The sequence below is a fragment of the Megalobrama amblycephala genome, linkage group LG18 (genome assembly GCF_018812025.1).
Source record: "Megalobrama amblycephala isolate DHTTF-2021 linkage group LG18, ASM1881202v1, whole genome shotgun sequence".
Taxonomy (NCBI): Eukaryota; Metazoa; Chordata; class Actinopteri; order Cypriniformes; family Xenocyprididae; genus Megalobrama; species Megalobrama amblycephala.
Window position 1 is genome coordinate 24572857 of NC_063061.1, and position 26483 is coordinate 24599339.

The following is a 26483-nucleotide window of genomic DNA, read 5'->3' on the forward strand; positions in this document are numbered from 1 at the left end:
AAAGCCGCTTGAACATCCTGGATCTCTTTATAATCACTCCCCCACCTTCAACACCTCTAAACGGGCAGTCCTTTCCCTTTAAAGCTCATTCTCAAAGCTGGAGTTTGCCATGCTAAGAGTATTTACTCTGGAATCAAACCAGCACCATGCGCTACATTACTGCTCATTCACTCAGTAAATATAAGGGCCGCCCGTTTCTCTGAATTATTTGTGTTAGTCGTGGCCCCTGTGAGTGCAATCCCAGCATCACCCTCATAAAGGAGGGCAGTGCTCAGCATCCAATGCCCAGTCAGAGCCATGCATGAGAGATTGGGCAGGTATAGAAGCAAGGATATGGGCACAGCATTCAGAAGCCCCCCTCCTCCACAGCTGAGGGGAAGGCAGCATGGTGCCGCTATGTCTTACCCAGGCCAGGCTCGTTCAGGGCGCTGTACCTCTCTCTCAGGGCAAGAGGGGTCAAAGTTCTCCGCCGCTCATCGCTACCCACCACCTACAAGAAAAAAATGAGTATATACAGTGCTACAGCGGTACAGTATTTATCAGAGCATGTACATACACATACACATCAAGGCAAAGTGCTCTTGTATAAAAATAGCTTGAAGGTGTTGTAATACACAGGAAGAGAATCTGAAGACAATATTACATCAACTGCACCTGCTCCTTTTATTTCCCTTTTTTTTTCATTTTTCAAACTCTTATATTTACATTTGATAAGCATTTGATATGAAAATAAGATGAAATCAAGATAAATTGTGCAATACACTATTTAATTATGGGGGTTTTTTTTGGGCATCATTCTTTTTTCCATTTTATTTTTGTCTCTTAGTTCTTTCCTGCATTTTTCAGAAACATAGTGTAGTCACAGAAACACACTGAGAACAGAGGAAATGAGAATAAGCCAAATTCAAACATTCATCACTCATATGAGCCCCAAGTCTCAAAGTATTAAGAGCACCTGCGCTGACTGCTTTAATCCATTTAAGTAGATTTTAATCAGACTATTATGTAGCCTGATCTATATACCTTTAAGAAATATCTTGAGATAGTCTAAACATATCCTAAATGTTTCCCCGAAGAAGAATGACAATTTCTTAATCATGTACTTTAATTGAACCCTAAATGGTCTAGACCACTCATATAGTGACAACTCCATTATGAGCAAGTGATTACTTAAAATTACCATTTTTTGTCATTTTTTTTGACCATTTCATGTTTTTTCCAAACATTTAAAAAAAATATTTTTATTTTTCAAGTCCCCCAGTAGTCAATAATTTTAACCCTTAAAACTCATCTTTGATCAATAAAATTAGGTTTATAAATTTTTCCTATGAAAATTAAAATAGCTTGAATGTAACTCGACACCCTTGCTTGATTTAGTATACGCAGATCTATGAATATGCTAATTAGCCCCGCCTCCACTCACTCGTACAAGCTCAGAGATCCACTCGGTCAACTTACTGAGGTAACCTCTGCACAATGGTATCACTTTTTACAACGTCAGACACATAACAGTAATTAATATGATTAGCCTTTTGCTTGACTACATTATCAAACAGCTTAAATATAGCTGCAAGCAGCAATTACGGGGCCAAGCACAAAAACGGCACAAGAAGCCAGCCAACATGGCTGGGAGCACCAGACCAACTGCAACAGTGAGCAATTAAAGACCTATTAAAGATCATTTTAGGCAAAAGAGCTGAAAAATGATAAAAAATGAGGATTTACTGGTTCATCACTTTTAACCAATAGGTGGCGCTGTGTCCAAATTATTGTGGTATAGTCAGAGTGAGGTGACAATGACACTTGCAAAGTTTGGTGTCAATATGTCAAAGCACTGAAGAGATACAGCTTCAAGAGTCATTTTTGCATCATGCCTCAAATTCTTTGCTCCGGTATACGAAAACGGTTTGACTTATCGACTTGAAATCCATAACTTTTTGTCGGCATGGTCTGAAGATGATACGGTTCAATTTTGGTGAAAATCGGAGCAACGGTCTAGGAGGAGTTCGAAAAAGTATGTTTTTAAAGAAAAACAATATGGCAGACAGGAAGTTCAGCCGACTATGGCAAATTTGATATCTATGTTCTCGGCATGACCCAAGGAATCAACTGAGACCAGTTTCATTACAATCAGTTAAAATAGTCAAAAGTTATTAGAATTTTTTTACATTTTGTTATAACTTCAGGGCATTGTGCTGATGACCCATTCCGAGTTCCGTAACGATATGCTAATGCGTTCGTAAAATAGAGCATTTTAGCACAAAATTCAAAATGGCCGACGGCCAAAATGGCCGATATGGGAAAATTGGTTATCATTCGACTCGGCATGATTCCCCGAATCCAACGAGACCACATTTATGATTTTTGGACAAACCCATCAGAAATTATAAGCAAAACCAGCCATTTTTCATATCTCTGCACCAGTAGGTGGCGTTGCACCGAAACACTGCATGATCCCTCAGGTCATGATTGTGATGACATAAACCAAGTTTGGTCTGAATACGATAAAGCGTTGCGGAGATACAGCCTTACAGCCATTTTCGCAAGCGCTATGTAAAATTTGTTCGTGTGTCTTTTGAAAACGGTTTGAGGAATCGACTTGAATTCCAACTTTTTGTCGGCATGGACTGAAGATGATCTGGTTCAGTTTTCGTGAAAATCGGAGTAACGGCCTAGGAGGAGTTCGAAAAAGTAGGTTTTTCAGAAAATTCAAAATGGCGGAAAAATTTTCATGATGGAAAATGACGTCATAGGGTGCAATCGATTCGGCTTGACCCAAGGAATCAGAAGAAAAAAAGAAGCAGAATAATAATAAGAACGCCAACAGATACAATAGGTGCCTACGCACCTTCGGTGCTTGGCCCCTAATAATGTGTTGCTAATGTAACACAAACCATGTTCCTGTTCACCATGACAGAGTCAGACAGCTGCCTTCTAACAATCAGTATCCTTACAAATGCTTTGAACAACTCAGAACGTCAGTGGAGAAAGGCATATAGTTCATCATAACATCGTAATATACGTCATACACCCGCTATATTGTTAAATCTACCCGATTTTTCATATCAACAGAAAAATATACGGGGATAACCTGGTTTCTCTCCTGCTTCAGAGCGGTCAGTTAAAGGTGCTAAAGAGGATGTTTTGTTTTATACATTTTTGCAATATTACTTGAAACTGTCTTTACTAACTGATAAAAGACTATTTATTAGGTGCACTGAAAGGAATAATATTAATATACATCATCTGTGCACGAGGTAGGGCCTTAAAAACATCAGCCAATCGTTTACGCGATCATCGCGTAAACAGTCTTTGGTTTCTCAGTCGACGAAAAGATCCTCTTTAGCACCTTTAATGATATGCTAAAGCCCGCCGGCACACTGACGTGATTGGTTAAAAGGTAGTTTGTGACGTCAGAAACACCAGCGATTTCAAAACGCGTTTTTAAAACTGTCTTTAGATCACTGCAGTTTTAAAGAGAAGATACTCAGCAATGGTGTTGACTTATGAATTTGCACATGGTTTGTCTAAAAGCATTTTAAAAATAGCACATAGTCATATAAATAATAAAAACTTGATTAGTTTAAACATAATTGACAGATTCTTAAATAACATTTATTTATAAATAATATATATTTTTAAAATAATATGTATTTATATGTTTTACATTTATTTAGTTAGTTATTGTGCTGAATTGCGATATTTTATTTTAATCTTGTTTTAATGTTGGATGTGATTCCAGCAGGTTGTCCTTGAACCATCAACTGCTATTTACCAAGGTTTAAATTCATATTGAATAGTGCAATATCAGAATCACAGACCCAAGTTAGTCCAAGTAGGTAATTTGTTTTAAAATTTTTACTGAGCTTGAGTGACAAAAGCACAGCTGTGATCAATTTGTTTCTGTGAAACAAAAACGTCTCGTCAGATTAGAGTTCACGAGAACATGTGCAGGTGTAAGTGATCACAGAGGAAATGAACAGCGACAGCACCTTGACGCAGGGAGGCATGGTGATGTTGAGGTTGCACAGCACGTGCTGCGTGTCCTCGTACTTGGTTGACTTGCGCAGGAAGGACAGGAACCCGGTGGCTTCCTTATTGCCGTCTCTCACCTGATGAGCCGGGGGAAATTGAGAGGGAGGGAGGAACAGATGGAGAGAGGAGAACAGGATAAAAGAGAGGGGTGAAAATGAGGCGAGGGTCAAATAAGAACAAAAGAGAGGGGGAAGATGAATAAAGAGAGTGAAAGAGGAAAGAGAGAGAGGTAGAGAAAGAGGGAGATTAAAGAGTGTTAGACAGAGCAGCTGCCCGGCTGTGACTCATACAGGTTGACGGGAGCTGGGGAAGGGGATGAAGGCAGTCCATAGGCAGGCGATAGACAGAGAGAGATTTACCTTTACTTTTACCTGGCCGTCTGTGAGATCAGACAGTAAGAGAGTGACCGTGAGAGAGAGAGAGAGAGACAGTGAGACAGACATACAGACAGGCAGGCAGATAGACTGGCAGGCAGGCTAGAAGGTGAAAGAGTTAAGGGCATGCTCACGAGACTAAAACAGTTACGAGGTGAAACACTACGCCACAGAGCAGCTCGTCTGTGGCTGACCGATCACAGAAAGAGGTGCAGAGTGTAAGCCACAATGACAGACACCAAAATGAAGGGAGGGAGACAAGTGGAGAGAGAAAGACAGCACTGGGGAAAATCAGAGACACTGAAGACAAGGACTGCACGATTTTGACAAATACTGCGATTGTGATTCCAGCTGCGATACGATAAAGATTTAACATCTCATATTGCTCACTTGAACCAAAAACATTGAACGTTACATGGAAAAAGCAGCTCTCAGCTCTCAAAAACTAGGCAAGCAATGCCTTTTGGTTCAAAATCCAGTCATGTTTTATCCACACTCTATTGCCAGTGTTACTATTTAAGGGTTTTGGAAGTCCTCTTATTTTTCATCCCATCATGGTTGAAAAATAGTTCCAAAATGAAATTTGTACGGACATCTTAGACGTTACTGTATTAATGAATATATTAAGTATTTTATATTGAACTACACGTAGCTAAAGGTCAAAGTAAAAATTATACATGCAACCCCAGAGAACTGTAGACGTACAAACGTATCTGAATGCATTTTTAGGAAATGTTCCGTGTTACATATTTTTACCGATTTATGCCATCCTACCGTGACTATTTTACCGTGACTATTTTTGCAACCATCCAATGTTTGCTGGGAAAAGTAACACGAGTTAAAAAAAAAAAAAAAAAAAAAGTACCCAGTTCTCTTTGCATTCACACTGGAAGTGGACTTGAAAAAGGACACACATATCTTTATATCTGTTGTCCAGTCTTTTGACCACTTTTTTATCCACTTTTCACTCACGCGTCGATTAAAAAAAAAAACCACTACTTCAACATTAGAATTATTCTAATAATAATATTAACATTAATAATAGCATATTATTTATTAATATTACCTAGAATATTTTAACAACAGAAATGTTTCTAAAATAACTTGAAATAATAATAATAATTTAATATTAGAATGTTATTTATTATTATTATCTAGAATATTAGAATAACAAATTATTATAAAATAGTATAAAATAATAATAATTTGATATTAGAATATTATTTATTAATATTGTCTAGAATATTAAAATAATACATTATAAAATAGCATTAAATCTGTTATAATTTCTAACTGTGACCCACTGACATTATTAGATTTTCATTCGATTTTAATAACTTATATAGTGGCAAAAAAGTTTGAAATTGCATTAATGTAAAAATATAGTGAACAAGAAGCATTTGTGTTCATAACGGACACTATAAGGAAAGTGCAGTGCAAACTTAAATCAAACGCTCTGATGTCACACTAGGCCATATTACAATTTTGATTTTATTTCGAATACATGTGCAGCCCTACTGAAGACATTAGGGAGTGCATAAAATTCACAAGATGAACAGAAAAAGTGATTAACAATGCTAACACACACACACACAAACACTCACACACAAGATGACACACTCAATGACAAAAATATGTGTAGGTTGACTGAAAAAAAAAAATATTGAAACAAGGGAAGTCAACATGAACTTCTCAGCGTATATTTCCTAAAACACACTCACGGATAGACAGAAATAGACAGACAGGGAAAAACAGATGTACAGACCTTTACAGAGACAGGTAGCCGGTTGTCTCTGAAGGCCTGGAAACTGAAGCTACGAGGCTGCTGGGTGGCTTTCCTCACGGGCACCAGGTTACCGGAACATTCTAAGTGCAGCGGCATCCCCTCCATCACCTGTGGGAGGAAAAGGAAGGAGAAACACAAGGAGAGCAGTGCGTCAGAATGAGTCAGAGACTTAGCAATAATGTAATGAGTCAACTAATTTGTGTACACACACATATGCACGTGTACACAGCTGCATCATAAACTTGCATTTCATTACTTTTTACCCTTTGAAAATGCTGAAAAATTGAGATACTAAAACTTTGAAACTATGATGCAAATAAGGCAAGACACACATCATGCGTTGCAAAATGCACATCAAACACATACAGAAAAGACAATGGTGTTAAAACAATGCTAAAAGAATACTGATCATATTTACTTTTCTGATTTTCTTTAGTGTACATCAGAAAAATATATATATGACATATGCATATGCTTTTATGTCAGCTAACCTCAATGTCCCTGCTGCGGGCCACCTCGGAGAAGTTCTCGTGCAACTCAAGGGTTTTGTCTATTTTGTCATCAGTCATGCAGTAACAGCGCAGGCGGCCCTCTCTGGCATCGTTCATCTTAGCAAATACAACAAATTTGGCCATGTATGGAACTGACATCAGCTCACGGTACAGAAGGTTGGCGAAGGTCACGGCCTCTGCCGTTCGGGGACAGTCCGCCAGCCAGAACCTGCAGCGAAAAAAAGGACAGAAACACATACAATAGAGGGAAAAAAATAAGGTCACAAGAGACCATGTTTACTTGTAAATGTGTATAAATATAACACTGTCTGTGCTGTAGCAAACACTTCATCATTCAATGAATTAATGCTGCAATTATCACTAGAAAGTGCATACAAACATCAAAAACACAAAATAAAATCTACTAAAATCTACAGTGCTAATTGTGGCAGGAAAATAGTGCTGAGGTTTATGAATAAAGCACAATTTATAATGAGCCTAATTTACAGTAAATTGAGGCATGCTATCAATGAAAAGAATGGAAATGACCTTATAATATTTATGGTACAGTGATATTTTAGCCCATTTAGTGACAGTTTAAAACAGATTATAGGTGACGTTTAATAAAAAAGATACAATGCACAATGTAGTGCAACTGTTTAGTAAATTCGCCCCTATTCTTGTGTGCTTCTGTGTCTCACCTTGCTGATACATTGGTGGTGAAGTTGGCACAGTTGTGGGAATACATGAGCTTGGTAGTGCCAGTGATGTCTTCCCACTGAGCGGGAGCGGTGCCACCTGCAGAAGGTTTACAGCTTTTTATAAAATCCTTTTTTTTTTTCAACCAACACCATCTGGAATGAACTTGCTGAGTCTATCTTTATCTCAGTGTCCCTCTCCAGGCAGGACACCAGTCTGTTTCAGCCTTTTCCAAGCAGCTTGGCAGGACAGCTACATCAAATCTGGCTGAGGCTGAACAAGACTGCCGTTCAAGACAATCTTCCTTTCTCCAAAACATAGATATCAATTTCAGACAATGTTTTCTTTGAAATAGATCAGAAGCGGACCGTACCAATAACACTGCAGAGGAGGCGGAGGCTAGTGGTGTCTCCTTCGCCGGCATCGCGTACACTCTCCCTCCAAGATGGAGGTAAAGGGATACGCAGCCCAATTGGTCGATGGAATTTGCGCCGACGAGGCTCTACTGTCACAACGGGACTGAATGTGGCCTGGTTTCCTAATTGCCGAGTCAGCAGCTCATCAGGGATTGGCTGGGCCTGGGTGGAGACAAGAGGAGAAGAAACAAAAACACAAAGATTCATAAATCAGTTATTGCTGAGATCATTTTCAGTCATTCTCCTCTGAATTTAGGCACCAACCTTTAAACTAATAATTATTATTATTTTATATATACATTTTTTCTTTAACTTATCAAAGGTTAAAAAAAAATTAAGTTTGAATGGGCATGATGCTTCTGGTTCTAATCATATATTTTGTATGAAATGTAATGTGTGATTATATTGCTTTACTGTCATTCACTCTCCACATCCTGAAAACTCACCTGTAGGCCAAGTCGGACCCTCTTAGTGACCGCCGTATCGGGGAAAATGGCCTGGACCTGGGGCACCAGCTTACTTATCAGCTGACCTCCCTCTGGGCCAATAAGATCGCTCTCCTGTTGGACACGTGACACCACAGCAAAGTAAAGAGGAAAGTCTGTGGAGATTATGCGTCGGATTCTTTTCTTCTCCAGCTCCTCCTGACTTTCCAGATCTGATGAAGACACCCAGAGAAAACAAGGTCATAAGGTCAGTCTTACAGGAATAATTGTGAGGGCAATGTAAAGTGATATGTAATTTGTCTGCTAGTGCATCCTGCTACATAATTGAAACAGAAAATAAAACTCTTTTCTCTTTGGGCTTATGGGAATTCCTCTCAGTGAAACATAAGACATACCTTCATCCATTCCATTGAGGATGGTCTCCAGAACTTCATCGCCATAGCGATTCCGATGTTCTTTCCATACGGAGCCGTTCTCACTTCGCAGAACCACTAGTTCGCGATCACCTCGGCTCAATGATGCAAAATGAGGGATCTCCACTATCACTGGCCTGAAGGGAATAATGGGAAGGTGCAAAACCATTAGATGAAAATGTCTTTATTTGACAACAAGATTCTGAGTGAACACATTAAGAATGATTAATTCAGAATGAAGAATGGACTTTCTCCATTCTGTCTTCCTCAGGTTACTTTTACATTAATCCGGATACATCTGAATATGGCGTTTTAGTTTTAAAACGCTCTTTTCACACAAAAGTTTCTTGTCCACAGTGTATCATGTTTAAATCAGAAACTGCTTAAATCATCTTAATGCACACGTAAAATGTAATAAAAGCTTATTGAAGACATAATAAAGACATAATAAAGTTCTCACGTTATTCTACTGGCATGATTATTTTATTAGCAAAACATCCCACCACTTATTAGTCCATCCAGGTTGCACTCAAAATATCTATTTTATGTATGGTCTAAAGTGCAATTGCTCTCAAGGACAGCAATTGCAAGTAAATTTTCTGTCTTCTTTGCTGGAATGTAAAATGAAAAAAGAAAGTGACATGTGAAGGCTAAGTATGGTAACCCATACTCGGAATTTGTCCTCTGAATGTAACCCAGCCAAGTTAGTGCACACACATTAGGAAGCGTGAGTAGTGAACACACCAATTTCCTCCCAGTATTGAGAATCAAACTCGCAACCTTAGGGTTACCAGTCTGACTCTCTAACAATTAGGCCATGACTGCCCCCTGTAACATGAAGATTGTACAAAGTAACATTTATCTTTATCAACACTGTGAAAGTGAAAAGCACACTACACATGCTGATTTAACCATAGATATCTATAGGTAAAATATGTCAAATGACTAAACACGCTTCATTGTTTTCGAATACCTCAGTTTTCACAGTCCACACTACAATGCAAAAACACGGTTTTCAAATGTATCCACTTGGGAGAGCATCTTCAAAAAGCTGTTTTCGTAGACCAAAACGCTTAAAAGGTTTTCAAATGTACCCGGTTTAATGTAGGCATAGCCTTAGTCCTACTAAAAGTAGGAACTCATTAAAACTCATTAATGGAATCATTAAAGGTGCAGTGTGTAAATTTTAGCGGTGAGGTTGAAAACTGCAACTAACAGCACACACCCCTCCCTTTCAGAGAAGCTACGTTGGCCATCTGGCCAACATGTTGTCGTCTGAGAGAGTAGATAGTAGCTTGTGTGAAGCAATGAGGCTTTTTCTTACTTCTAACAAAGAACGATCTCTGCTTCTAATAAACCAGACGACTACTACTACTACTACCTTGTGCGTATTCAACACAGTGACGATGCAAGCTGCCTCTAAAAACACAAATGATTTAGAAGAACAACAACATAGTGACGAAACGTGCTCTGTAGAGCGTTTGTCCATTTAGGGCTGCTGTAGAAACATGCCGGCACATAATGGCGACTTGACATAGAGGGGGGACCCACGGTGTATGTGATCGAAATGGCTCATTCTAAGGTAATAAAAGCATAACGGTTCATTATGTAAGCTCTTTATGTACCTCTGAAAACATAGTTACGTGTATATTATATTGCATTTCTGTCAATAAATCCTCCCAAATTTTACACATTGCACCTTTAAGGAACTGAAATAGCACAACTAGAATTGCAAGCAATTGCTATTCTTATTGCACATGTGCAAGCACACACACACCCTTACCCTAGAAACTGCATACTGGAAGGCCCTAGAGAGATAATTCGAGATGCGAGTCCCTCTCCCTCCACTAGAGGAGGTGGGGTGGTGAGCTTCTGTGGTTTGACCAGACGGCAGGTGATGCGTGTGGGGGCGGCGCAAGTCCGTGGCGGGATGATCACACGCAGACCATTATGTCTGCTGCCTCGCATGGACCCGCCTCTCGCATCCACCATGAAGCTGACCAGAAACCTGTCAAACAAGCAGCCGGTGAGCAAATCAGGCACAATGAACTTTCAAAACAGCCGGAAGCCCAGTATAAATCTAAAACCTCTTCAAAAGAACCTACTCCTAGACACAAGATGACAGTGAAGACAGGTATAAAAATAAGCATTTTTGACCAACAGATAAATACGGAGATAAAAGCGGTGAGAAGTGTTCGTAACGTCCGGTTACTGGATTTGTTTAGGCTGAATGTGAAGTACGTGCACTGACCCAGTGTGGATGGGGCTGGCCACTGGGCTAACGTTGTCTGAGGTCTCTGTGGCTGGACTACTGGGGATTAGAGAGTCCTCGTCATACTCCTTTGGCAAAGGGACAGGTGTGTGCTGCAGACACACAGGAATAGCACAGATCACACGGACACAAAGACACACACAAACAGAGGTACAATGACAGCTTTATGAGTGTAAAAGAGAGAAAGGGTCAACTCTGCTTGGAAAACCAGGTCAAAGAAGCTGGTCAAGCTGTTTAGAAACAGGGAAAATTAACTCAAGCTTCTTCCAGCTTAGCCAAGCTGGTCTACCAGTCCTAACCAGCTTTAAAAAAAGAGGTCTACCAGATTAGACCAGTGGTTCTCAGCCAGGGACTCTGCAAACTTCAAGAGGGCCTCAAAATAACTTAAAGGGGTCATGATATGAGAAATCAAATTTGCTTGAATTTTTTGACATTAAAGGTGCTAAAGAGGATGTTTTGTTTTATACATTTTTGCATTATTATTATTATTATTACTTTTTATTATTAGTCATTACTAACTGATAAAAGACTATTTATTAGGTGCACTGAAAGGAATAATATCAATATACATCATCTGTGCACGAGGTAGGGCCTTAAAAACATCAGCCAATCATTTACGCGATCATCGCATGAACGATTGGCCATCTGGCTTGTCAATCACTGCCATGACGTTCCTTGTGAGAGACGTGCGCAGCTGCGCGCTCCAGTAACTTTCCACACTTCACAGGCGCCGCATGCAATGTTTTTGTCAGGAGACAGGAATAACAACTGCAGATTATGAGTTACCTGCGGTGAGTCCGACATAATGAATCCACTAACACGACACAGCGAATGCCGGTGGTAAACACTCGTGTTCCAATACTCGTGCACGAGTTTTGGGAGGCGTTCCCTCGAATTGAGCTGTGAAGGAGGAGGGTTGTTCTTACGCATGCGCTCATTTCAAAAACTCACTAACAGTCTTTGGTTTCTCAGTCGATGGAAAGATCCTCTTTAGCACCTTTAAGAGGTCTTTGTACCATTAAAACAGTTTCATAGCTTAAAACATCCTTCTCGTTATGAACAAAACATTTATTTAACCAAGCTCCAAAAATGGCTCATTTGGCTATTGTGGGGTTTGTGACATCACATGGCTAAATACATTTGCATATGACTTACTCCAGAGCAAGTTATACATCATCGCACCATAGGCCCCGCCCACTGGCATTCAGTCGCTTAATGACTGACATTGGCCTACACTGGATGTGAGCGTCACGTCAAAAGCAAGTAGAACCCATTATAATCACTGACACTGTCTACACTGGATACAAATACGCATTCAGTTTCTGACATACTCCACTGCTGACAACAGGACAAATGGAAAAGTGAAAAAACGTTTGCTCTGATGCATCCTGTTTAAACAGCTCATTTGAGTCTCTGTACAGACTTTAGAAGAATCCCAGAGTGGGAAACAAGTGGATGGTTTATTTTAATGGTGTCCCAGATCTCGTCGGAGGATTATATGTTTGTTCTAAGCATTTTGTTTTGTCAACGAGTCATAACTACAGCAGCCAACTGTATTGGATCTGACAGCAGCTGCATCACAAACTAACTACATCATTTCAAAACACTTTCTCTGTAAATGACGGTTTTATACGGATACTGTTTTCAAAACACTTACTCATGTGCAACAGTGAAGGGGTCTTGATAATGTTTCCTATGCAATGACGTTAGTCAATCATAACAGTGACCATTTACTGACAAGCCTTAAAGGGGCCGCCCTTAAAGTTAGTTCACCACAAAATGAAAATTATGTCATTAATTACTCACCCTCATGTCGTTCTACACCCGTAAGACCTTTGTTCATCTTCAGAACACAAATTAAGATATTTTTGATGAAATCTGATGGCTCAGAGAGGCATGCATAGCCAGCAAGTTAATTTACACTTTCAGTGCCCAGAAAGCTACTAAAAACATATCTGAAACAGTTCATGTGACTACAGTGGTTCTACCTTAATATTATAAAGCAACAAGAACACTTTTTGTGTGCCAAAAAACCCTCAAAACAACGACTTTTCAACAAAATCTAGTGATGGGCGATTTCAAAACACTGCTTTGGAGCTTTACGAATCTTTTGTTTTGAATCAGTGATTCGTAAAGCTTCGTAGCAGTGTTTTGAAATCGGCCATCACTAGATATTGTTGAAAAGTTATTTTGTTTTGTTTTTTGGCGCACAAAAAGTATTCTCGTTGCTTTATAATATTAAGGCTGAACCACTGTACTCACATGAACTGTTTTTAGCAGCTTTCTGGGCATTGAAAGTGTTAATTATCTTGCAGGCAACAGAGGCCTCACTGAAGCAATGGATTTCATCAAAAATATCTTAATTTGTGTTCCGAAGATGAACGAAGGACGGGTGTAGAACCACATGAGGGTGAGTAATAAATTACATTATTTTAATTTTTGGGTGAACTAACCCTTTAAATTGGGAAATTTGTATTGGGAAGTAAAAGTGTAAAAGTGTTTTAAAAAATCCTTATCCAGTAAACTCTGAAATAAAAGACTGTACAAGTCATGTAAATTCATTGGTTTAAACCCAGGAACCCTGCAGAACATTCAGTTCTTAAAACCTCTGGAATTCAAAAATGTAATTATTTTAACTGCAATTATTTTAGTTTTTGTTTTAATTTACAGAAACTAGGAGTACAAATAGATTAAAATAAGTTTTCAAAACTAAATTGAGGGCTAAGGGGGCCTTCAAATTTTGTTGTGGACAATGGTGTCAAAAAGGTTGAGAACTGCTGGCTTAGACCATCTAATGAAAATCTTTGACCAGTTAGATAACACCAGACCTGGATTTTTCAGCAAGGAAAATTTCTTATTTCAGCACATGAAGCAGAAAAGAACAATACCTGGTCCAACATGACAGTTTCAGGTGACACGCATGGAATTCTGGGAATTGCGGGAGAGTAAGGTCTGGAGAGAATGAAGGAGATAGTTGTGATCTACTTCATTTCAAAATAAAAAAATGTTTTTTTTTTTTCTTGTTCTAGCATCTTAGTCAAAGGACAAAATTGTTGCATTGTGCTCTTGAGACCTACGTCGTGCCCATCCCGCTCTCAAAATCTCTCAGGGTTTTCTTGGGGGACAGAAAATCATCATCCTGGTCTTTTAGGTCATCCAGCTTCAAATAGCGAGCCCCATCCATCCCGAGAAGTTCATCACCTACATACAGCACAAAATATGTCACAGACACTGATGTAGGAGATTTGCAGGAAAAAGGATGATTAAGAGGAAGGAAGGAAAGCTCAGAAGTCATTTCAGCATTCACAGTCCACCATCATTCCCGGTCAAGCACAAACAAGAACCTTCACTCATTCACCAAGTCCAAGCAATGAAGTCAGACACAAACAGAGCCAATGGAAAACATGAAGAAATCAAGAAACTCGATAAGATTGCATGGTATTGGTTACTGAAGTGGGCATGCCCGGTAGTGCAGAGAAGATCACACTTAATCTGCATGGGAGAGATTGTTTGATGTTATTGTAGGGGCTTAATCACAGGTGTTCAGAGACGTGTAAAACAGCCACTGTGTCAGTTCATTTTGAAGCCCTCTGCTGAGTCAAATAATCATCATCAATTAGTAAAATTATCCACTCCCAGTGTGACTCCCATAGCGTTTAGATAAAGAGAACCTCGTCTATGGGCGTTTCTTCAACTACGGGCACTACGGGTCCCAGCTGTTGATTTTAATTGAAACAAACACATTTCAATGTTTTTCTTTTTCAATGTCTTCAATATTTATTTTTGATATACCTTTTATGTATAACTTTCATAGTTTTACCCATGTCTCAAAATATGAAAATCCATCTATATACATATGTATGTATGTATAAACAACATAAAAATGTTAATAATAATTTAATATAAATAACAATATAACATTAATCAAATAAAGTAATATAAAGCACTTTTTTATAATATGAGATCAATATGAGATTGGTGTCAAAATAAGACAATATTAACTAAACACATTAAATCTAATCTAATCTAATCTAATCTAATATAATATAATATAATATAATATAATATAATATAATATAATATAATATAATATAATATAATATAATATAATATAATGGCAATTGGAAAAAAAAGTCTGAATTCTCCTGTGATGCCTGTATATCCACTTTTGGACATAAATAAAGTAGCGAGAGTGTGAAAAGTATATGTTTTAAGTGTGTTTATTTATTGCACAAGGCCAAAAGTACCCATAGTTGAAGAAACACCCTGGCACAAACAGAGTTTTAAGAACACAAAGTAATTTCAAACGCAGTCCTGTTAATGATGGATCCACAAACACGTTACTGTCAGTAAAGGAAAAGAAACATCATGACCACACGATAATGAGGGGCCGACGCCGTAGTAACACAAAGCGACATGTTAGAATAGAGAGCAGTTAGAGAGACTTGAGAGTCAGAGACAAGATGAGAGTGCTTGAAATGGAGGCACATATTTCACGAACCACTCAGTACCGGACAACCAAGCCAGAGAGTGGGAGACGCTCCTACCTAATGTTAGCTGAGCAACTCCTACAGCAGGAAGGAAGAAGGAACATTTCAGGCTGGCGATGCTACCGTAGATTTACAGTAGGTTTAGAATATCATGACATACTTGCTTTTGCTTTTTCAATCCATTAAAGTCCTAAATAAATGGAAATTTATCAATCATCTCTCAGAAGAAACAAACACATAAAATGATTAGAGCCAATGAAGCTTAAGGGGATAGACCAAAGAAAAATGGACGTTCTGTCATCTTTTAATCATTCTTTTCAAACTTTCTTTGTTCCGTATCCTTAAGGAAATGTTCAGCAGAATGACCAAGCTGTTCTTTTCCATACATTGAAATTGGATAGAGACCAATGGATGTCAAGCATCAAAATAGACATAAAAGCACCACAAAAGCATCATATAAGTATTCCATTCGAATCAGAGCATGTGAGCGGAGCAGTATTTCCTCCGGAGCAGAGCACGCCTTTCTGAATATCCCGCTCCGCTTGCTCAGTCCGCTCAGTTCCGCTCGCTCAACCCAGAATGCTCTTTGTGATAAGCTGGTTTAAGAATATGTGAAATAAGTAATAAGTTTAAGGTTATGGAATTCAAATATTGTTTTAATGAAATTGCACACCTTATACCCCAGACTGCAATGTAGTGTCGGCCCAGATCCGGCCCACATCTGGTCCACGTGTGATCCACATTTACCAGATGTGGGCCGGATCTAGGCCACACTATGTTTCTGTCTGGGACATAGCCTAATGCAAAATAAGCATCAAAGTTAAAGGATTAGTCCACTTTTAAATACACTTTTCCTGATAAATTTACTCACCCCCATGTCATCCAAGATGTTCATGTCTTTCTTTCGTCAGTCGAAAAGAAATTAAGGTTTTTAAGGAGGTTGAAGGTCAAAATTACAGTTTCAGTGCAGCTTCAAGGGCTTTAAACGATACCAGATGAGTAATAAGGGTCTTATCTAGCGAATCAATCGGTCATTTTCGAAAAAAATACAACCGTTTATGCTTTATAAACAAAATATCGCCTTGAACGTTCTTTCCGCTTCCGCATTCTTCATAACGCTTACGCTGAATGTTCTACAGCTTCCCTATTCTACTTATGGAAAGAACGCGGCGCCAGTTTCGTTTTTTTCCGTAACTTGAATGGGGAAGGCGTAGGGCATTCAGCGTAAGTGTTATGAAGAATGCGGAAGCGGAAAGTACGTTCAAGGCGATATTTTGTTTATAAAGCATAAACGGTTGTATTTTTTTTGAAAATGACCGATTGATTCGCTAGATAAGACCCTTATTACTCATCTGGTATTGTTTAAAGCCCTTGAAGCTGCACTGAAACTGTAATTTTGACCTTCAACCTGTTGGTAGCCATTGAAATCCACTGTAAGGAGAAAAATCCTGGAATGTTTTCCTTAAAAACCTTCATTTCTTTTCGACTGACGAAAGAAAGACATGAACATCTTGGATGACATGGAGGTGAGTAAATTTATCAGGAAAAGTGTATTTAAAAGTGGACTAATCCTTTAAGAACAAAGAAAGAGAAGAAATTAAAAGGAAGTGTAGAGAAACTGAGTGATTTCATTTTCTGATATAACGTTACTAACAGCAAAGTTCTTTTTCGTTTTTTGCTTACGGATAGAAAGAAGTTTGAAATACCTTCACAGCACTAAACTGTTAACTGATTACAGTGCCGTTTAAAGGAATATGTAAATATGTGCTGCGCACTTTCCTCTTAATAACAAAATAGACATACAACAAAAATAACAGTGGTGAGAAAACAGCAATTAAGAAATCATCTGATCATAGTGATCACAGACAGAGTGGAATATTGAGCGGAGCGTCACACCACTCCAATTCGCTCACATGCTCTGATTCGAATCAAACACTATATTTCAAGTCTTCTGAAGCCATTATGATAACTTTGTCTGATAAATTATATCTAAAATGTTTCACAACCATGGTCACCATCAGTGTCATTTTAGCAACACTGATATACTTGATATACAATAGTTTTGTTTTTTTTGTTAATAATTTGATTATTTTTATATGTTGTTTTTAATTTTTAATTTTAAGTCTTAGATTTTGTTGTGTTTTTGTAATTTTCATTAGGTTTTTTTTTTCAATTAGGTCTATATAGTATTATGTTTTAGTTTATTTAGTTTTAATTTTTTAGTACTTTAAACAAAAATCAGAAATGCTACTAGCTTAAAATACATTTATTTTATTTCAGTTAATGTTGGTTTTATTTCAAGTAATGAAAATGTTTTTTATGGTTTTAATTTAGTTTTAGTTCATAATAATAATAACCCTGGTCACCATTCACTTTCATTGTATAAAAAAAGAGCAGCTTGGATCCTGCTAAATAACTGCTTAATAAGCCATACGGGCCATTGGGGTGTGTAAATGACATTTAATTTAATTTACACAACTGATCCTACATGTGTAAATCACACTGTGCAGTCAAGTAAGTAGTCTTTAAGTATGATAACATCTCTAATCTCTAGTTCACTTCAGACTGTAACTTTTGGGATATGACCCACCAACCCATCTGCCAACTGGCTTATGTTTTTAATTGAGAGTCTAGCACCAACCTTATGGTACTGAGACCTTGTCACTGCAACTGAGAATCAGCGCTTTAATGTGGCATTTACTGCAGTATGATCCTTCAGGCTAAATCCAATATGTGCCACACGTACGCACCTTCATCTTCCGACACATCCAGTATTTCATCCACCGTCTCAGGGAAACTCATGCGATGCTTCTCAGTGGTGATCTGAGGGATAGAGAGGGAATATATGAAAAAGTCAGGATGGCAAATGTCGTACAATTCAAAAACGACAACCAGATTATCAAAAGATGAAAAATGATGGAATAAAAGCCACAAATCAAGCTTTGAAGATTGAAATCTCAACCTGAGATTGGATAAAGTTCATGAGAATGCAAGCGACTCTCACCACAGATACAGATTCCTCAGTCACCAGTTTGAGCACATCAATGACAGAGATGTAGCCTAGCCGCTTAGCGATACCCAGGGGTGACGTCCCATTCTGCCACAGATAACACACAGTCAGGTCACCGAATCTCATCTGTATCTCATAATATTATATCTGTCTGGTGTGGTGGGAGAGATCATTTGCAATAATAATAGTAATTTATGTAATATACAGTGTATAAAATATAAATTATATAATAAAAATGATCATTATAGCAAATAAATAATATAATATAATATAATATAATATAATATAATATATATCAACTGAAGTGTACGAATACATTTTTAGGGCCACTGTATTCTAGCCATGCTGCTCTATTCAGCAGGATAATTACTAAATAACAGCTTATGTTTACTGCAGAGGACTGGCAGCGTGACAGCAAAAATTACCCACACCAAATGCTCTTCATCAGACATTTAAGCAGTGTATACTATTTTTTGGCGAGAAAAATTGTCGTGTTTCAAGTATGGGGGAAGAGGGTCTGCTCACAGTGGTGATCTCATTGGGCAGGGCTCCATGTTTCAGCAGCAGAGTGACGATGTCTGTATGACCCTGCTGGGCTGCTTGATGTAAAGGAGTGTATCCCAACTGGGAAAAAAAAGATGAGGGAGAATATACCAAAAAGTGTACAAAAAGTGTCCTGTGTACAGTACATCCAGATGTGTAGCACTTACCCTGGTCTTGCTGTTAACATGTGCTTGCTGCTGAAGTAAGAACTTCACCATCTTTATGTTCCCATAGTGGCACGCCACATGTAATGGTGTGTAGCCCATCTAATAAAGAGATAGAGATTAAAAAGGAGGAGAAAGAAAAAAGAAAGGAAGTGAACAGTTAAATGAGTAGGTGAAGTGAAGTGACGTGTGGCCAAGTATGGTGTCCCATACTCGGAATTTCACCCATCCAAGTGCAGTACAAACACAGTAGTGAACACACACACACAGTGAACACACACCTGGAGTAGCGGGCAGCCATTTTTGCTGCAGCACCCATGGAGTGATTGGGGGTTAGGTGCCTTGCTCAAGGACACCTCAGTTGTGGGTAATATGAGTGGAAGAGAACGCTGTTCGTTCACTCCCCCCACCTACATTTCCTGCCGGTACTAAGACTCGAAACCGCGACCTTCGGGTTACAAGTCAGACTCTCTAACCATTAGGCCACAACTGTAAGGTTTCAGTACATATAGATCAATGCCAGCTAATATTACAACACCTCAGGCCCTTAGATTCAGAGCCAGAACCATTTAAAGGGGTGAAGAATGGGTTTTTGAAAAGATTAAAAATCACTCACTGTGAATTTCATAAAGATCATAATATCCCCCTAGTATTTTTGTTTGCTAAACGAGCATTAATATTGCTATTACTGACATGGTTAGGTTGTTTTTTTTTCCAGACAACACCACCACTGTTAACACCTTACTAGAAACTTTATCGAAACAACCCTAAAACACTTAGAACATCGTAGACTCCACATAGCAATGACCTAAAGATTACCCATATCATAGCATAGGGGTAACAAGGTTTGTACTGGACAAACCCTCTCATATTTTCTTCAGATAACATACAAATTTAATTCTGTTTGTTGATTTAGCAGTAGCATAGACTACAGAACACATGGCTTTGGGGTCTAAATTCTAGGACATTCTACAGATGGCACTGCTGCGTTTGTGTGTGCATTGAAGTGTCTTACCCTTGAGGCTGCATAGACTGAAGCACCCTGCTTCACCAGCATGTCTGCAATGCCCACATGCCCTTCCTGAGCAACCAGGTGCAGAGGTGTCAGCCCATTCTGTACAAACACACACACACACACAAAGGATATCAGATAGATATTAAATGCATCCTTTCCTATTCCTCTAGTTACATTCTTCCAATCTCAATCTTTTTTTTTTTGTAGGTTTTTATTTATTTACTCTCTATGATTTAAACCAGGGGTGTCCAATCCGGCCTGGAGGATGATTTGAACTAGACTGGGTAAACCCAGCCTGATCTGCTGGCAATTTGATTTCGCCCGGCAACTCAGTCTGTACATTCATTTCTACTGTTTGTGTTACACTTTTGCGGGAACCAATCACAGACTGGCTTATCCACCTTGCTCGCTATTGGCGGGTATAAACGATGACGATAGAGAAGCGACGGCAAGCACAACCGTCAATCCAATTCCTTTTAACCTCTCAACGATGCTGAATGACTTCTGTAGTTTAGCAAACAAATCGCTCGACTGGGTGTAAATACCACTCACTTTCATGTTTTTTTTGCACAACCTCGCAAAAATCGCTCGATGCCATTGCTGCTTCTGCAAACTGCTGATCAATGCTACAAACCAATACAAACTAAACCTGTCTGGAGTTTTCGCGTCGCTCTGCAAAGTACGTCACCCAGATCGTTGATCTGATTGGTTGAAGGACTATCCAATTGTGTGAATAATGCTCGTTGATCACGCCTCTTGCGCATTAGAAAATACATAGCAGACTCCCCAGACCAATGTTCAATTTTAAATTGAGCTTGGTCTGGTGATAGCCAGACAAGATTTGAACAATAATAGAAAATAGGCAATAAATCAGAACGTTTTAAGTTTTATTTTGAGCGATCTCTATATCGTGCTTGCAAATGGCTACACTGTGCAGTGTAGATATATATTTTTGTTTAAGGCCAGTTTGTCTGTTACAGTGCAAATAAAAAACAAATAAATTTGCTTAAGCAAAGAAAATGGTATCGGAATTGGCCAAAAAAATCGTAATCAGCCATGAAAAATCATAATTACTGTAAAAAAACAGTGTGTTTTTGTAGTTTTCTTGCCAATTAATTTGTAGTTTGTATGTTTAATATTAATGTAGGCTAAATGTTAGCACGCTAAGATTTAAAAAAGTTAATTCTACCTGCACATGGTTACATTTTTTCCCATCCAGCCCTCAACCTAAAATGAGTTTGACACTCCTGACCTAAACCAAACACTTATTAATCAAAGCTTAATACTGTTTCACCTTATTGCCCAGGTTCACATTGGCCTGCTTGGAAATGAGCAGTGCCACCATGTCAGGTTGCCCCTCCTGTGATGCCAGGTGAAGCGGGGTGATGCCCTGTAGTGACTCTGCATTGGCATTAGCTCCATACTGCAGAAGACTGCTCGCCACCTCTAGTTGGTTCTGTTTGGCTGCGATATGCAGGGCCGTGTAGCCGTTCTGTCAAATGGAAAAAAAAAGGTAAAAGTGACCATTTTTCTTTAACCGTTTTTAAAAGAGTGAAATAGACTGCTACCCCTAACACAGCTCAGAATAGGTGTATATGTGTATCTTACTCTCGCCGTGCTGTGCGGAGAGCCGCCCTTGCTGACCAGCAGCTTGACTACATCAAGGTTGTTGTGATGGACGGCCACATGCAGAGGGGTCAAGCCATTCTGAGATGGGAGAGAGGAGACACATGGCCTCAGTCAGCTACTGCTGACTGTCATCTGATAGTACTGAGATATCAGATGTTCGTCTTGATAAATTACCTTTCCAGCTGCATTTGGATTGGCCCCTCTTTCCAAAAGAAGCTCCGCCACATCCACTTTCCCATATTTACATGCTACATGTAGAGGGGTAAATCCTTTCTGTAAGAAAAAGCAGATATACATACTGAGAATGCAGGTGGAGACGTGCATATTTTGTTGTCATTTAGTGTAAATTACCCTTTGTTAGGCTCCACCCACCTTGGTTACTGTTGCTAACTCAAACAGAATGTCACACAGGAATGAATATGATTTTGACTTAAATGGACGTCAACAGTTTCTAAGGTATGATTGGTCGGTAGCATTTTAGCATGAAATCAAAATGGACAATTCTTTGTTATGTAATATTGTAAACAATTGTCAGTGCACATCATTATGTTTTTAAAATTTTATGTGCCCTTGTAACCTCGAATCAAAATAACTTCCCCTCCCCCTTACAACGAAATCTCTTCTCTGATGACGTGTTTACTGGAGCGATAGCGGGACAACCTGTCACTCACATGAGATCCACCAATAGGAAACTATCCAACAATCCAATCAATGGCCAAAATTAAGTCCCGTCCTACATTCTGTCTTGTTTGAAAAGCTGTTTCATTTAGATATGCGCCACAATAGAAAAGACTATATTAACTTCCGTTTCATGCTGACTTTAAAGTGGGGTTTAGCAAAGGGTTAACTGAGAGAAGAGAACCTTGGTCATTTTGGTTTGTTGGGCATTCCCGTCGAGCAGGATGCGTGTGGTTTGGGCGTGTCCCTCGCGGGCAGCGATGTGCAAAGGAGTGTGGCCTGCCGTGGTGGCCGAGTCTGGATTGGCCTTATGTTCCAAAAGCAGCTTCACCAACTCCTTATGTCCCATTCGAGCGGCACAGTGCAAGGGGGTTTGATCATCCTGTGAAAGGGAAGAGAGAAATAGAGGAAACATGAGATTTTAAAAACAAAAGAAGATAAATGAAGATAAAACAGCTTGTACGATTGGCATACCTTCGCTTTGGCATCCACCTGCGCATTGTTCTGTAGCAGGAACTGAGCCACCTCACAGTGCCCCGCTCTGGCAGCCATGTGCAAAGGGGTCTCCACTTTCTACAATGGCACATTTTAATACAGTCACAAATGTTTAGTTCTGAAAAGAAAACTGTGACTACTGCCATAATTGCTGCTAAAGACGTTAGCCAGTTTGTAAAGCAGAAGAGCCGTGCCTTGGGGATTCGATTGTTCAGTATATCTGAGGCGATAAACACATACACCGTTCTTACCACATTAGAAGCGTTGGGTGAAGCTCCTCTCTGAAGAAGACTCTTCACTATGTTGAGATGCCCCATGAACGCAGCCACATGAAGTGGGGTCAGACCCGACTAAGAGACAAGAACACGCATGTGTTAAAGGGTTCTGTCCTTCAATTGAATGTTTTTTTACAATTTTAAATGACTGTTTCTTATTTTAATATATTTCAAAATGTATTTTATTCCTGTGATTGCTGAATAAGCTAAATTTTCCTTCACATGATCCTTCAGAAATTATTCTAATATGCTGATTTGGTGCTCAAGAAACATTATTTAATTACTATCAATGTTAAAAACAGCTGCTTAATATTTTTGTGGAAACTGTGATCCATTTCTTTTCAGGATTGTTTGATGAATAGAAAGTTCAAAAGAACAGCATTTATTTGAAATACAAATCTTTTGTACCATTATAAATGTTTTCACTGTCACTTGATCGATTTGATGTGCCCTTGCTGAATATATTTATATTAAAAAAAGTAATGACCTCAAACGTTTGAATGGCAATGTGAATATATTCTTGTCCCAAAGTAATCGTGAATATGTCACTGCTCATTCCGTCATAGTCTTTCTATTTTCTACAAGGGTCAAGATGGTGCAAAGTGAATAGAGGTTATCCATCAAAAAGACAGGCGGAGAGTAATCTGACCTCAGTCACGGCCTCCAGAGATGCAGAGTGCTTCAGCAGAAGGTCCATGGACCGCATGTGGTTCTTCTTGCAGGCAATGTGCAATGGAGTGAATCCATTCTGAAAAATCCACCAAAAAAAAAAATCAACTAATATATACACGGTATACAGTTGTACACTATTAAATGGGAGGTATGGAGGACCAAGCTGAGACTATGATGTACAATTCAGTTACATTAACTGGCAATATTAATTAAAAGAGATTAAAAAAAAAAAAAAAGTAAAAGATAAGCAGAGAGAAAAGAAAACGGCAGATGCACTAACCAGAGCACGGGCATTAGCTTTTGCCCCCTTATCCAACAGCACCTTGACCATGCGGTGGTGCCCACAGTGTGCTGCAACATGCAGCGGGGTCAGGTGGTCGAGGGTGATGTCATCGATCTCCGCGTTGTATTGCAGCAGCTGCCTCACGCAGTCCATGTGATCGCCCTGTGCTGCCATGTGGATGGGAGATAGACCGTTCTGCAAGGGGAAGACATTATTATAACTGAACAGCATGATTACACCAGCAATAAAGCTAAAAATCTCTTACAGTATGGCCTATCTTAGCAGTGTTGGGGAAAGTTACTTTTAAAAGTAATGCATTACAATATCACGTTACTCCCTAAAAAAGTAACTAATTTACTTAGTTACTTTTTATGGAAAGTAATGTGTTACGTTACTTTATGCGTTACTTTTTCTCATCTGGGCTGGACTGTTTGTTTATTTTTATAACAACAAAAAAGTTCTATTTTTTGGCAAATGTTACGGCCCTTTCACACCAAAAGTGAAATAAATAAGCCTCAGGCTGAATGAAATGCAAATTCATGCTTGTACAGTAGAGGGCACAGTTCAAACAAACTAGTCTTTCAGCTGTGCTGCTATTCTGGGATACAGAAGAATAGGACACAGGAGAAGAATTTAATGAGTAAATGTATGCTGACAATTAGTCTAGAATAACCATCATGTTTACACAGCTCACACAACACCTCTGCACTTACTCACGATATCTCTCAACATGGGGACAGGAGAGCTGTCAGTCAATAAATGGGAAAACAAAGTAACTTGCATTACTTATTTATAAAAGTAACTGAGATATTTTGTTGTAAATTTAAAAGTAATGCGTTACTTTACTAGTTACTTGAAAAAAAGTAATCTGATTACGCAACTCAAGTCACTTGTAATGCATTGCCCCCAACACTGCATCTTAGTAATATAGTTTAGCCACCTTGGTCTTGGCCTGAATAGGAGCGCCCTGGTCTAGCAGGATCTCAACCACACGTACATGACCGTTCCTGGCTGCACAATGCAGCGGCGTCAGCTCATCCTGCAGATAACGGAAAGAATAAGCAATTCTGGAAATTTATCAGCCATGTTTTAATGCGTCCTACATTATCTGCATTTCCTGTCCTTTTAAAGTATACCATTAAAACAGCAAGTTGTCACAAAGAGAAAATACCTGTTTTTCCCATGAGGAAGTAAAATAGGTCATTCTCCACGAGCTAGACTTAAATAAGTCAGATTCAGCAGTCTCAGCAGTGTGATTTTTCATCTCAGCCAGTAAATAATGTCACTGTGAGATGTGATTACGGTTGGATAGATACAGGAGGATCGACTAGTCAGTTAGTCGTCAAACCAACCGACTAGTCTATTTAGATTATACTAAATCTAACTTAAAGGTGCCCTAGAATCAGAATTTGAATTTACCTCGGCATAGTTGAATAACAAGAGTTCAGTACATGGAAAAGACATACATTGAGTTTCAAACCCCATTGTTTCCTCCTTCTTATGTAAATCTCATTTGTTTAAAAGACTTCCGGAAAACACTCGGATCTCAACATAACACCGACTGTTACGTAACAGTCGAGATCATTAATATGTATGACCCCAATATTTGCATAATGCCAGCCCATTCGACGCATTAGACAAGGAAAGGCAGTATTAAAGGCTGGATCTGTGCACAGACAAGGTAAGCAAGCAAGAACAACAGCGAAAAATGGCAGATGGAGCAATAATAACTGACATGATCCATGATATCATGATATTTTTAGTGATATTTGTAAATTGTCTTTCTAAATGTTTCATTAGCATGTTGCTAATATACTGTTAAATGTGGTTACCATCGTTTCTTACTGTATTCAGTAAGACTTATATTACATCTTGTAAAAAAACAATCTAGGGCACCTTTAACTAATCCATCTCATTTTATTTTGTTTGTTTTTTTTAAGATCTATATTCTGACCTGTTAAGCACTTTGCTGCATTTTTATGAATAAAAGGTGCATTATTTATTATTATTACGATCACATTTTGAGATGCTTCTGCTCTGTTTTATTCTTGTCCTGTCCAACTAGTCAACTAGTCAATATTGTAGTGCGTGTGTATATATGTATATATAAGTAATTAATATTTTACTATTCAATGTCCTTAATGGATACTGTACCTTAGTCTTGGCATCTATCTGAGCTCCTCTATCCAACAGAAGCCGCACCATAATCACATTCCCCCTCCTGGAAGCGATATGTAATGGAGTGATGCCATTCTTCAAGAGAAAAGGAGTAAGTGAGAATTCATGTAATCATTTAT

General features: G+C 38.8%; 1 protein-coding gene across 3 annotated transcripts in view; it reads right to left on the reverse strand.

Moving 5' to 3' along the window:
- The window catches only part of ank1b (ankyrin 1, erythrocytic b), a 99914-nt gene that overhangs the window by 15962 nt on the left and 57469 nt on the right, over positions 1 to 26483 (reverse strand). For 2 of the 3 annotated variants that reach the window (XM_048165162.1, XM_048165164.1), the window contains 27 exons: positions 26341 to 26439; positions 25127 to 25225; positions 24184 to 24381; positions 23881 to 23979; positions 23208 to 23306; positions 22936 to 23034; positions 22646 to 22843; positions 21958 to 22056; positions 21763 to 21861; positions 21449 to 21646; positions 20155 to 20253; positions 19143 to 19241; positions 18958 to 19056; positions 18427 to 18519; positions 18173 to 18245; positions 14010 to 14133; positions 13821 to 13884; positions 10912 to 11024; positions 10444 to 10668; positions 8643 to 8797; positions 8248 to 8459; positions 7759 to 7963; positions 7388 to 7484; positions 6687 to 6915; positions 6175 to 6303; positions 3993 to 4112; positions 406 to 490 (listed from right to left, as the gene is read on the reverse strand). In XM_048165162.1, the coding sequence (XP_048021119.1) occupies positions 406 to 490; positions 3993 to 4112; positions 6175 to 6303; positions 6687 to 6915; positions 7388 to 7484; positions 7759 to 7963; positions 8248 to 8459; positions 8643 to 8797; positions 10444 to 10668; positions 10912 to 11024; positions 13821 to 13884; positions 14010 to 14133; positions 18173 to 18245; positions 18427 to 18519; positions 18958 to 19056; positions 19143 to 19241; positions 20155 to 20253; positions 21449 to 21646; positions 21763 to 21861; positions 21958 to 22056; positions 22646 to 22843; positions 22936 to 23034; positions 23208 to 23306; positions 23881 to 23979; positions 24184 to 24381; positions 25127 to 25225; positions 26341 to 26439 (3508 nt within the window). Of the gene's footprint in view, positions 1 to 405; positions 491 to 3992; positions 4113 to 6174; positions 6304 to 6686; positions 6916 to 7387; positions 7485 to 7758; positions 7964 to 8247; positions 8460 to 8642; positions 8798 to 10443; positions 10669 to 10911; positions 11025 to 13820; positions 13885 to 14009; positions 14134 to 15479; positions 15501 to 18172; positions 18246 to 18426; positions 18520 to 18957; positions 19057 to 19142; positions 19242 to 20154; positions 20254 to 21448; positions 21647 to 21762; positions 21862 to 21957; positions 22057 to 22645; positions 22844 to 22935; positions 23035 to 23207; positions 23307 to 23880; positions 23980 to 24183; positions 24382 to 25126; positions 25226 to 26340; positions 26440 to 26483 lie in introns of all 3 variants that reach the window. The other variant, XM_048165161.1, reaches the window with a different exon arrangement.